Source organism: Cucumis sativus, chromosome 7, assembly GCF_000004075.3.
Source record: "Cucumis sativus cultivar 9930 chromosome 7, Cucumber_9930_V3, whole genome shotgun sequence".
NCBI lineage: Eukaryota > Viridiplantae > Streptophyta > Magnoliopsida > Cucurbitales > Cucurbitaceae > Cucumis > Cucumis sativus.
This window is the reverse complement of record NC_026661.2, coordinates 18,811,835-18,825,573: the sequence shown is the minus strand read 5'-3', so window position 1 is coordinate 18,825,573 and position 13,739 is coordinate 18,811,835. Positions and strand designations below refer to the sequence as shown.

At 29.7% G+C, this 13,739-nt stretch overlaps 1 protein-coding gene across 2 annotated transcripts; it reads right to left on the bottom strand.

The window, feature by feature from the left end:
- Positions 1–10,773: 10,773 nt before the first annotated feature.
- On the bottom strand, positions 10,774–13,739 carry LOC101203453 (kynurenine--oxoglutarate transaminase). Of its 2 annotated transcripts, XM_011661081.2 has the most exons (10): positions 13,593–13,739; positions 13,324–13,522; positions 13,019–13,149; positions 12,842–12,927; positions 12,663–12,757; positions 12,351–12,447; positions 12,125–12,239; positions 11,702–11,856; positions 11,429–11,554; positions 10,774–11,337 (listed from the first exon to the last, which is right to left on the bottom strand). In XM_011661081.2, the coding sequence occupies exons 2-10, from the start codon at positions 13,509–13,511 to the stop codon at positions 11,119–11,121; spliced, it is 1,212 nt and encodes a 403-aa protein (XP_011659383.1). In that variant the 5' UTR covers positions 13,512–13,522; positions 13,593–13,739; the 3' UTR covers positions 10,774–11,118. The 2 variants fall into 2 exon arrangements, with proteins under 2 accessions (XP_011659383.1, XP_004136005.1); XM_004135957.3 differs by having other exon boundaries at positions 13,324–13,718.

Here is a 13,739-nt window from a genome sequence, read left to right as displayed (position 1 = left end):
TTTATTGGACGGAGCTTAATTTGTTTTTGTATGGTTTTTTTCTCTTATTTATTGATGATGATGATGATGTAGGCTACATTTATAGCCATTTTCTTTCTTTCTTTCTTTCTTTCTTTCTTTCTCTTTGGTGATGTGAATTTTGAAAGCATTGCACATTGTACAATTTTATTTTTCAACTTATTAAAAAAGTACCAACTTAATTTAAATCCTTTTTAAAACTTATGTGTGTAATAGTTTTTGTAGATTTAATTCATAATCTTTCCACTTTTGAATTTTGAGTCTAATTTAATGGTTATTTTCCCTCTCTTCTCTCATTTCATCCTTTTATTTTCTCAACTTTAATTAGATTCACGACTTTTTTCTTCTTCTCTCTCACCTCTATCTTCTTCTCTCTTTTTTTGTCACCACTATCTTCTCTTTCCCTCTCATCCTAAACACCATGTCATGAACACCACATAACTCAACTCAAAAGGTTGAGAGAGGACATTATTAATTGTAGAAAGCCATTGTGCATTAGTGTAAATTTAAGGACACAAAAAACGTTGGAGTTTGGATATCTTCCATCATGTGTACGTGAATCTCCACGTTGGTCTAGCATAAACTTATAACCTCTCAAAGTTTAAGCTTAGATTATTTTAAAATTTATAGACATTAAACTATACCTCCAAGTGTGTGATTGAAAAGAGAAGAGAAATATACGAGAACAACTAGTCATTTTATAAATAAACTTGTATCAAGAAAGACAAAAGAAAAGTTGTTAATGTACGTGATATGCTGTTGCATCCTAAGATCCTAGATTGTACTAAATGAAAACGAGTATCATATTGTAAAATGGTTAAAAATTAATTTAAAAAATTTAGCTTGGTTTTTAAAAAATTATTAATAAAATAGTATATAAAAAAGAAGAAAAAGAATATGTAGTAAAAATAGTGTTGTAAACTTAATTTTAAAAGAATAAAAAACTAAATATCAAACTATATATATCTAATAAATTCTTTCTTAAATGTTATAAAACATATATATGAAGAATTTAAAAATAAAAAATTTAATAAAAATAGAAATTGTATTTCATATTTTCATATAATGGGTATGTTTGGTAACAAAGTTTAAAAGTTAAAATTTATTTACAAACTACGAAACTATTATTGTTTAAGAGTTACTGAAATGTATTATTATGAGAACAAACCATTATTGTTTACTTTTACCAATATTATTGATAAGAAATCAAAGCTTATTTTTAAAAAATGACAACTTATTTATCAATTTATATTTATATTTTATAAAATTAAGAATTTGTTTATACAACAAATTTTTAAAAAAATTCACATAAGATGATTGTTAGTAAAAAGTCAATTCAAATAAAAATAATAGAAAGTTGGGATAAATAACAGCATGAAATCATCTTTCTTTTTAAAATATAGGACGGTAAAAAGTGTAAAAAACAAAAAGTAAAAGTAAAAAGTAAAAAGTAGTTGAGTTGGTCATTGAATCCAATTCTTTTAACTACACGTTTGTCATCTTGTGTTGTTTAATACGACAACCCTTTAACCTTAGTGTACAATAAATGGGGCCATAACCTATAGACCATTTATGATTAAAGTTATGAATTCTTCAATTTTTACTCCCCATACAATGAATGTACTTTGGACTACATAATTAAAACATTCAAACCATCCATTTTTACAATAATACACCCATTCAATTTAAAAACCAATCTATGCTACTAGGCTTCTAAACCCCTTTGTTTATAGGACGCTATTATTGTATTGTTCACGAGAGATATGTACTCCTAACTTAATTATATAGGTCCTTCATTAGACCTCTTAATGAGAATCGAGGTTGTCATTGCTCATGCGGTCCTCTCATATCCTAAATATTAATGTAAATATTAAGAAAAATGAATGCAAATTGAATAGAAAATAAAGATATTGAAACAATTAATTAAAATATTTTTCATCATGAATCACCAACTATGTGTTGTTGTATTGTTGTCTTCCTCAATATATAGTCAATCATAATCTTTTTTTTCTATGATAAGATAGTTGCACAATTGATGTGACCTTTTGTGGACTATAAATTGTATAAAGAATCTATGCATACTATGAGGCCCACTCTAAAATTAATACTTTCATTTAATTGATCAATACTCAGTGCATAGCCTTGACTATTATTTGAATATATAGTTATTGAAATTAAATCGTTTGGCCTTTTATGAGACATTTATATATATTGTGCTAAGATTTTAAATTAGTAGTTAATTATAACATAGTTTAGTGTATAAAGCATAATTACTATTATTCAACCATCATACCCTATATTGTAATTATTGAACTAAAACAAAATTAAGTCAATTTATGAATTAACCTAATTCAACTATTGATTAGAATATTCTCAATTTAACGATATTAATTTTTGACGAGAAAAACTATAATGGAAGAGGATGTGAATTCTTCCAATAATGTGCATATCAAAGAGAAGATCAACAAAAAGATCTAAGAATATCTTTAAGATATGTTTTCATCAAAGTTTGAGGTTATAAATGGATGATGGATTGAATCCACTCTTATTCCACCATCCTTTGAATGACATTTTGTTTTGTTTGCATTCAAATTAAAAGATTTTCTTTTCTTTTTTGTTCTCTCATCATAACTAGTACTATTATGGTCATGGATGATTTTGGACGGTTGAGCATAAACAAATCTAACAAAATAAAAGCGATAGGGTTAAGAAAGCAACAACATAAGAGTCACATGTAGCCTAAGGTCAAAATGGGGTTAAGGAAGTGGGCAAGAGTTTGATCCAAGCTAATGTACCCACCTCGGTCTAAGAACATCACCCCAAGAATCAAAATGTGCACGGTCAAAATAACCAAATAATTAAAATTGCTTTAAAATCAAAATTGAATGAGTCGAGAAAAGACAGTGTTAATCAGAACTTAGTCTAAGTTAGTGTGCATGGCCTTGGTCCAAAGAACATCGTTCTAAGATCAAGGCCTAAGAAAAGTTGTTCTTAGCCTTGGCTTTGGCTAATGTCAAGCCTAGCAACATTGTCAATGGGGTATGCCCCTCACGTTCTTCGACTTGAGGAGATAAAACGGGTTCTATTGTAACTCTAAAATTCTATGAAGAATTATAACCTTCAAAGTTATAAATTTATTGTCTACTCACCAACTTCAAAATTGTAGTTATATCCATTTTTTACAAACATTGGAGTTATATGCCAAGCATCACATTGATACACAAGTCTTCATGTTTTGTTAGCCATTCTTTCCCTATCATATAAACTTATTGTTATTGATACATGAAAGATATATATATATATATATATATATATATATATATATATATATTTTTGTCGTGTTTAAATTTTAACGTCTAACTAATCTTCTAAAATAATCTATTAACTATTAAAATTAATTTATAGGAATTGAAGAATGAAGTTGGAGGATTATAATTAAACTAGGTAAGTATTCTTTTTTGTAATTAAAAAAATCTATAGAAATTAGAGATGATGAGAGTGTTATGAGGTATTCACTTAGCACAGATACTCAAATGCACTTCTACACTCAAACACATCTTTTTTTAAAAAAAGAAATTCTTACTTACCTTAATTTACCTCTACATGTATAGATGGAGTTTGTCAGTTTGTAACTTCTTTGAAGCACTCACTTTGGTTTTGAAAAAAAAGAAGTCATAGGATTTAACTATTTAATATTATAATTTGTATATTGTTTATTAAAGATAAAAATTTAAAGGGTTTAGCTATATCTTATTCAGTGTATATAACAAAATACTAGTCATTCTAATTGGAAACCATGATCCGAATTAACTCTAATTGTATTCCAAATAACTTAATGAATGAAATTGAAATAGGGACAATCTAAGTATATCCAATTCAAAGCAGCAATGAATATAAAGAATTGAATGTGGGCAGTGTTTAAAAAGGATGTTAAAAAGGAAGGGAAAGTGGGAAGAAGGATGGGATGTGAGGAGAGGTAAAGTACATATTATAGAGCTACATTATTATATTATATATGATAAGATTAATAATGTTTGGTAGCTAAGGGTAGAGTGAAGATTTTGGATTAGATTGAATGATAAGATTACGTCATGCATACAAGTGCATGGGAGGACATATGTGTTTGAGTGTCGCTTTGTAATTGGGTTAGGTGATCAGTTGAGGTGTCGGCCACCTTTGGGTTTTCCATTTCATTTTGCTTTGGTGGATTTTTTATTTAGGGTTTCGCAATTTGGAGTATGTGTGCACACAATATAATCTGTCTCCCATAACACATTTTTGTTTCAATTTATTCTTATTGTGATTGTATATGCTCTCTTTTTCTATGTAAACTCAACTACAACTGTGTCTTACATGTCCACTTATAGCTTACTGATAATCAACCTTATCTATACATTTTTGCTTCTAATTTTTTTTTTAATTAATGAGTACAGTATGCTAATAATCTACATTATATCATGATTTTGGTTCATGTTATGTATTGCACCTGTTACAAAATTAACAAGGAATGTAAAGAGACGTAAAAAGAAGATCGACACACATGAATATGAGTGGTTCACTAACAATGTATTAGCTATGTCCGTGAAGTAGAGGAAAAACAATATTATTGTATAGAATGTTTTTCAAAGTATAAACGATGCAACTAAATTATAGAGTTAGATTATTTATAGCACGTTATCTAAACCCCGTACTTAGTTGTTTGTGGTGTCAAATAACAAATACATGGCATTCCAACAACATGAATCATTGTTATTTTTCATTATCTTTGTTTAGTTGACTAACTATGAGTCACGACTCTACATCTATAGGTAGGGAGAAAATTTGTTTTATTATCTTGGAAAGCAATATACATTACTATATATACGAACATACATAAGACATTTCAACAAAGGAAAAAATGAGTTATATTCGAGATTATATTAATTATTTTTTAATTTCTTTTTAGAATACATAATAAAAAGATTATGTTAAAAGTTTAGATAACGCTCAATTGATGAGTGATACAGTGTAACAATAATGAATGTCTTTTAGCATCAAGCAAAGTTGAATAAAGAAAGAAAAAATTAAAAGACTAATGGATTATGTCATTTATTGAACTAATTTTATTTGACAAATATATGAATAACTTGTATATACATCGTCTTTTATTCTCCAGCTGTAAGTTATAATTTTGTCTCGTGTCCCTTCATTTATTTGTAATAGTCACCCGCACTCAAACAATGTTACTATATATAGTAAATACTTTATGGAACTTGAAAGTGAAGCAAAAATATGATTGTAAGAGTTATGAAATAATTGCACGAAATTATGTCACTTCATCGAGATAGAAAGAAAAGAAAAGAAAAGAAAGGAAAGAATTGAAGTAGCCAAAGGGCAACATTAGAGGGAGGGAGGGAGACAAGGAAGCAAGGAGTTCATCCCTTTGCCAATGTCATGATGGTGTCAAATCCATCATTCTCTCTTCCACATTCAATATTAGAATAATTTTTTGCTGTGTGAGGACAAATTATTTTAGTGGGTTGCCTTGGCCCTGCCCCATTATCACTACTATCAGTGTAACCAAAAAAAAAAAAAGTAAACTATCACAATGCTTAAGATCCATACAGAATCAAACCATTGAAAATTGAAGGAGGAAAAAAACCAAGTTGGACTCAAAATCGAAGACCAAAACTAACATAAACCTAAATCGATAAAGAATCCAAACCCTTTGGTATTGTCTTTTCATTGAACTTCAATTTGGTTTTTTAGTTAACCTTAATATAAAAGAAAGAAAAAAAATCGATCCATCATTCCTTTACTACGCCGGTTTTCTTCTCTCTCTACGCAACAAAAAAAGTTGGATGGATGGATGAAATGAGAGATTGAGATCAAATTTGTGAAGCTGCATTGTAGGTTTCAAATGCTTTCTTATGGTACAATCTTATATTATTCGGACACTTAAATTACATCTCTAATAGACTCTTTCTTCTTTCTTTCTCCACTTTCAACTATTACTAGCTATTTATAAATATATGTATCACTTTATTTTCAAACACATTTCACTTCACATGAGATGTCATTTTGTCTCTCCCAAGTTATTTTGCATTATCATCCCACTTCTATTATTAGATTCCCTAAAGTGTTATTATTAGTATGTACAAGTGTAAGAATTATGACACGTTTGAGAGTCAAAGGAGCAAAATTGGGATGGAGGTGAGTTGTTTCTTTGGTTCTTAAATCTATGATATAGTCCCTCAGTACTTAGTCAATCTAATCTTTGCTCAAAATGTGTCCATAGTAGTTTTTAGAAGTATGGTTTGGTTGTAAAGAGCGATTTTGGTTAAGTTACAAATATGTCCTTAATTTTGTAATTTGTTGAAAGAATGTGACTCATATTCTTCTAAAATTATAGTATTATCTGTACTATTATTGGAGCGTGAGTTGGTCAAAGTTATTATTTATATTTTCTTTGGTAGTTTTGATGTACTTTTATTGTTTCCAATTTTATGATCCTTTCCAAAATATGTTATATAAGGATATTTTTATTTTATTTTACTAAGATATACGATGTGCTACACATTAGGGTTTTGGAAGACCATCTAAAATTTGGTCATTAGGTTGTACAAGAAGAAAGTTTTGGGTTTTGAATTTTTTTTTTTTTGGAGTGATAGTTTCCTATGTATTATCGATGGAGAAGATTATTCATTACCATATCCAATCATTTTTACAATTCTTGTTCTAGAGTTGCATGCTTGATCATTTTTTTAAACAACATACATGCTTGAGTATTCAAGTAATTGTTTAAACCATAAATAGATTGATAGTTCTCTTTATCTCCACAGAATTCAATCACACTACTACAATTTTGGCTTTTTTATGGGCAAAACATATAAAAATTTGTCTACTTCGTTGATGGCCAAAAGCCTATACCAACCAGACAACCATCAAGAAAGTCTGTCTATAAAAAAAACTCAGTTTTCTTGATAGCCAACACATATTATCCAAAACCATTTCTTGATGTTTTTGGTCATTAAGAAAGAGAACTTTGACGTTTTTTGTCTGTCAAGTATATGGAAAAGCCCTTGAAGAGTCAATCTTTATTGGTATGTGTTGAATGTCAATGTAAAGTAATAGTGACATTTTTCATCCATCAACTACTTTTTAAAAACGTAAAGAAATTCATTTTCATTAACTTGTGTGGCTCATCAACTATTTATCTTTACATTGACGATTTTTTGCTGTTTAGCTAAACTCTCAGCCTTTCTAAACTCCTGTTGAAATGGAAAGCTATGTTGAATTGATTTTGTGGACCTTTTAAGATGTACTATTAAGAGTTCAAATAACAAAACGACTCCTAATTCTCAAATTTCTAATTTAAGTTTCATATCAATTATCATTTCTCTTTCATGACAACATATATATTATACATTTGACATAGAAATTCATTAGAATTTTGGGCTGAAAGTAATTAATTGAAGTTCCAAGAATAACAAAATATAACCTAAAATGACAAGATGGTGTCCGAATACCAATTTTACTTCACGCCACTGTTACACATGACATCTCAAGCTTTATTTCATCTAAGATTTGTATCTTAATGACAATTAATTAATTTTTGAAATGTTAACAAAAGATCAAATATTATTTTGTAAACATTTATATAAATCAAACAACAAAATAATGTAGAGTAGCTTTTGTAATGGTAAGGTGTTGCAAAATTCAACCAATGATTTTGCAACAAATAACTATGTGTGACCATACACAATATATTTTGGTACCAAAGATTTATGTGCCCCTTTTTGGTGATGACAATCTAACAATGTCATGCAGTGGATGCATTATTATTTATTTTAAGCCTTTCTTTTCACTAACCCTATGATATGACTCATTGTGGGGGACACCCCCACCCCCATCTTTTCTTTAAATCATTCATCCTTCTCCACAAAAGTGTTTAACCTATCATCTTTATCACATAATATAATCACACGTTAAATTTATAGTTTATTTTAGTTTAGAAAGAAAAAGAAAAGTCGATTGAATATCTGATGAAAACAATATTTGATAATGAATGAAATTGAAGAAGCCTAGGATGTATTAAAAAGGAGACCAGTATGGGTTTAAGCAAAGAGAAAGATAAGTTTATAATAATTAATGTTGGAAAGATAAAGAAGAGAATATAAGAAAGGATTGGAGAATCCTTGGAGATAAAAAAGAGGATGGGACTAATAAATGAAAATGTGTAAATGAAGGATATGCCTGTAATTGAAGTTGGGAAGAAATGAAATAATGAAATGGGAAAAATGGGTGTTGTTGGTATATGTTAAAGGTCAACCATTGTAGGACTGCCCCATTAGTCAGTTTCAACTTCATGTCATTTCTTTCATTCCTTTGCTTTCTTTTTTTTTATGTGACAAATATTACTGTTTGTTCTTTTTCTTTTTCAGAATATTTCTTTTTTATCTTTTTATTTTTTGTTCTGTTCTTTTTAGAGATTATTTTCAATATTCTTGGATTTTTTTTTATTTTATTTTTTGAGTTGTATTCCAGTAATATTTTTAATTCCAAATAATTCATGGAGTCCAAACAAATCAAATCAAACTGAAATGATTCTGTTTCATATACTTCTTCTTTTCTTAATTTCTTTATTGGTTCTCTTGGTTTAACTCAATTCATTTTCAATCCAACTAAATCCCATCAATCTTGTCTCTACTAAAATCTACTTGATTTGGTTAAATTGTATATCAATAGTTTGTTCTTTGTTTAAAAGATTATTATTAGAATTGAACTATTATGTTATTGTTTCAAACTCATTTAGATTTCTTTTAATAAAACGTGAAAGGTGATATTGATTTGAAACAAAATTTCGGATTCAAATGTTATTACAAGATTTAAAATAATCTTATATTTCGTTCGAAATCTCAATATAATCTTCATTTAGTTAAATCTCTATTTGCAATCACGGAAAGATTAATTTGGTGGTTAAAAACAAACGTTTTGTTTAAGAATGAATTAGAGAGAGTATGTATGTAAAGTGGAGAAATAGATTGAGACAGTAACATAGATTTGAAGAGCCAACAATATAATGTTGCACAGGAATATGTATGAGAAAGTAGTGTAGTTTAGGTAGAAAAAGTATTAGGATAGGTTAAAAAGGACATATTTGTCACATCCATTTGTTTAAGAAAAATAAAACCATATGGGTATGGTATGAAACCCTACTTTCTGACAAAAACTTGTTTCTACAAGCTTTGTTCATGTGGGAGGGTCTGCCATATGTCAATCCCTTTTCAAAAAAGGAAAACTAAAATGTGGATGCAGATTCATGTGCTTCACTAAGTTTTTTCCCCTAAATTATAGTGTTCGAGTTTATCGTGTCGTATTTGACCTCTTGTTTGATAAGATCATATTTTGTAGTAATAGAACTATATATGTCTATGTTGGCTTAAATTATAATATTTAGTCCACGTTAACTGGTTAATCAACTCAAGAATCATTTAATTATATCAATAATTTAGCACTGTTTATTTGTGGGATTTGAAATGAAAGTTGATATTTATGACAGTTTGGAAAAGATTATAGAAATGGATGGAAATTATTATGGTTAGTTCAAGAAAGACTCTAATTATGGCTAAATTAGACTAGAGTTGAGCAGTTTTAATTATCAATTTTATAAAATAAAACAGGATTCAATTGTATATACAATAAATGTTAATGCAAAAAGCAAAAATAGTTTTAAAAAATGGGAAAATGATTACAAAATAATTTGAAGTGAAATAATGTGAAAATGAAAGTTTTGGATGGTGAAAGGGGAAAAAAAACCACATCAATTAAATGTTAAAAAGTTAATGAAAATGAAAGAATGTAAATGAAGTTAAAAGTAAATATATGTTTTTTTTTTTTTTTTTTTTTTTTGCAGTTTTTTCAAATTCAATTTAAGATTTGAATTAAAAAGGAGTGAAAAATGACATTGACGTGTGAAACTATAGAATTGCACGTAACAATGACCATAAAACTAAATAAAACTTGAACTAAACTAATGTAGCTAATTCTTTATTATTAAATTTTTCTCAAAATTACGTCCCAATAGACAAAATTCTCCCTACTGAAAATTCAATTAAATTACAAGAGTTCAAATGATCTTAGGCATTGATACAACATTGAAACCATCCATTAGAAATACAACATTTTTTTCCCTTTAAAACATAGATAATGAAAGAGAGACCATCTTGACAAACAACAATGACAAAACATGGTTTTCAAATACCAAATGATTATCAAATGAAGTCATAACATTTTTATTCATTAAAGAGACATTTTTAAAAATAACAAAATAAATAGAAATACTTACGAGCTATAACAAATTTTTTAGTTTTTTAATTCTATCAATGATCAAAACTATAGACTTCTATCATTGTCTATACTGATAAAAACATATCAGTGTCTATTAATATCTAACATTGATAGAATTTGACAACATTAATATATGATGTAAATATTTTGTCAAATTTACTATTTTTTACAATTCCTCTTCATTAAAAATATTTTAAAATTCATCCAAAAATTTAAAAATAAGCATGTAATTTAAACAATTTTTTTTTTTTTTTGGTTATTTAGAAAAGAAGGAAAAGGAAGTGTTAGGTAACACTATATAAAACATCTTAAGGTATGTGAATAGAGAGAAGTGAAAAAAGAAATTGTTACTAAACCATTCCTAAGCATATTAAATAGAAAAATGGCACCAAATCACATAAACATTTAGAAAGAACGAAAATATTATGAATATAACAAATATTTAGTGATATCATACGGATATCCGATAACTATCAGTAGCTTTTTAAATTTGCTTTTTTTACCATCTAGAAAATGTAGCCAGATCAACAATTTATTGTCATGATCCTAATAAAGATAGGCTCATAATCTTGCAAGATGTTTTTGGGCTATCACTTATACAAAGCCCATTTGCTTTCCTAAGAATTGGGAAAACAAACTCTTCCCTAGAGAGTGGACAAGGTTTTGGAACCATATGTTTCCAGCATCCAAGGAAATACATCAATTTTATATCCAATGGTTATTATAGAATACTTCATGCTAACTAACAACCACCTTGCTCACTACAATCAATCAATGCATCTTGAGAAATTCAAATTTAGCTTCACTCAGTTTTTGTGCAGCAGAAGTCAAGGTGGCATTACTTTTGCAGAAAGCAAACCTGATATATCTATTTTGGTAGCTACAATCTTTGTTCACGCCCTTCTCTCTCGATGAATCCGTTTGAAAGAATCCACATCCCGGCACCGCCACCACTCCTGCTTGTTTTATCAGTTCCTCAACACAATCAACCTATAAGTAATCAATCAAAAGACAAGTCATTTCACTTAAATACAATGGGCAATCAAACTTTGTTCTCAGCAGAGTATGTTGAGACATGTACGTCAGTGAGTGTGCAACTTTTGGGGAGTTCTACAAACAGAAAAAAAGAGCCTTGCGGCTCAAATTGGACTTCAAATCCGATATCAACAAGCAACTTAGCGATAAAGTCTCTCTTCGATTCGTAGTCCTGCATGCCAAAAAACATAATCCATGAATTTAACAGAGAAAACAGAAGATGGTATTTGAGATTTCAGTTCAATTGAATTGAGTTTATAGAATCAATTTCACCAAACAAAAGGAAAGACAGTTCTTGGCTTTCAAAACTATATCCTACTCGTCGTAGTGACTCAAAATATTCTGGAGGACTTCGCAATGCAATCAAGGCAGCTTCCTGGAAAGGGGCAGGAGCAGTGTCCGTAATTCTACTATGAATGTTTCTTATTGCAGAGGCAATAAAAGCAGGAGCAATTGCCCAACCAACTCTCCAGCCTAAATTATAGGAAACAGCAAGGCGAAACAATGCCCATATATCAGTTAAACAATAACTGATCACTTTATTGTGCAGAAAGATTTTTCTGGTTCTAAAGTTGACATGAAAACTACTGAATTACAAAATGAGCTTCTTAGCTCAGGAGTTATTAGAATGAACTTCCTTCTTAATGGTTGAAGGTTCGACTCCATCTCTGCAGTTGTTATGCTAAATAAAACTACTAAATTCATTGACCGCACAGGTTTAAGTAAGAAATCTAAAAGTAACCTGTAACAGAAAATGTTTTAGACAGAGAAGATGTGATGATTGTCCTCTCGTGCATTCCTGGAAGTGAGGCAAGAGATACATGTTTTGCATCGCCAAATGTTATATACTCGTAAACCTGTCAAATGACGTATTGGAAAAGAAAAGTGTTTCAAGATAAGCAAGAAAAGTTTCTGGCACAGTGAGATGGTATTCAATGAATAATTCATAAAACACAAGGTTGTCATACTTCATCTGTTATGGCTAAGCAATCATTGGCACAGCATGCTTCCGCAATTGCATCAAGTTCATCTTTGGAGAAAACTTTTCCGGTTGGATTGTGAGGACTGAAAACCCACGAGTGCAAATTTTTTATAGTAGATAACTCACCAAAAGTTCAGGAAGAAAAAAATCAACCACCTCATTCATTTTTCATTTGATACAAACAGAAGTTCCTCGCTTAGTATCTTATTGTTGATGAATATTGACATAATTTTCCAATCATCATTTATCTCACACAAGAAATTGAAATGATACCAAGACATGTATATGAAATTCTTACCTGTTCAATACTATAGCCTTTGTTCTATCCGTAAAGGACTTCAAAAGTTTATTTGGGTCAAAAGTCCACTTAGGTGGATCAAGGGATACATATACCTGTTCGTTTTCAATTCAAAATCAGTCGGAGAATCAGAGGAATCAATTTTCCAATATTTGTTAATGAGAAAGACAGTAACATACAGGAATTCCCCCAGCAATGGATACAACATTTGCATATGAGTCGAACGATGGATCAAAAATGATAACTTCATCACCCGGGTTTATCACTATCAATTTTCAAATCAGAAGATATTAAGATTATAAAACTATTTAATGTTTGAAGACAATGGAATTGAATAAGAAAATGAAGAAATGTACCAGAAAATACAGCAGCAGCAAATGCCTCAGTTTGACCACAGCAAATAGCAAAATCAGTAAGAGGGTTAACATTTAATCCATGAGTTTTCTTAACTACCTTGGCCAGTTCGTCACATACCCCCTGGACATGCCTTGTGTGTTCCAAGACTAGGTTTAGTACATTAATTAAGAAGACAAATTGTAGTAACAATAACAAACATACTAATTTGCAGATATTGAAATTAGAAATTGGGATATAATTAAGCATGAAGGAAGGTGATGAGTGCGTAAAGAAGTTACGTAGAATGAAGGTAAGATAGCCTCACCTGTACTGGTTGAAATCGGAGTTAATGGCGGAAATGGCGGCGTTTTTCAGGGTGAGGGGAGCTGGAAAATCTGGAAATCCTTCAGCGAGATTTATAGCGTTGCATTGTTGAGCAAGAAGAGAGAGTTGCTGAATTGGAGAAGGGAGGAATCTCTTAGCTACGAACGACAGTTTCTTATCTTCTTCCATCGCCCAATCCTCTGCAAAATATCATCACACTTCAAACCGACCCATCGGAAACTTCGATACAAATTACTTTCCTAAACAAACCTATCCACAACCCCAACGAATTTAGTGTATGTTCGAGTTGAGTTGAATCGTAGCTTTGGAACTCGAATCTCCCTCAACAACTTACGTTTTCAATTGCTTTTCACAATTTTGGAGAGGTTCAATCTTACAATTTTATACCAAATTTTT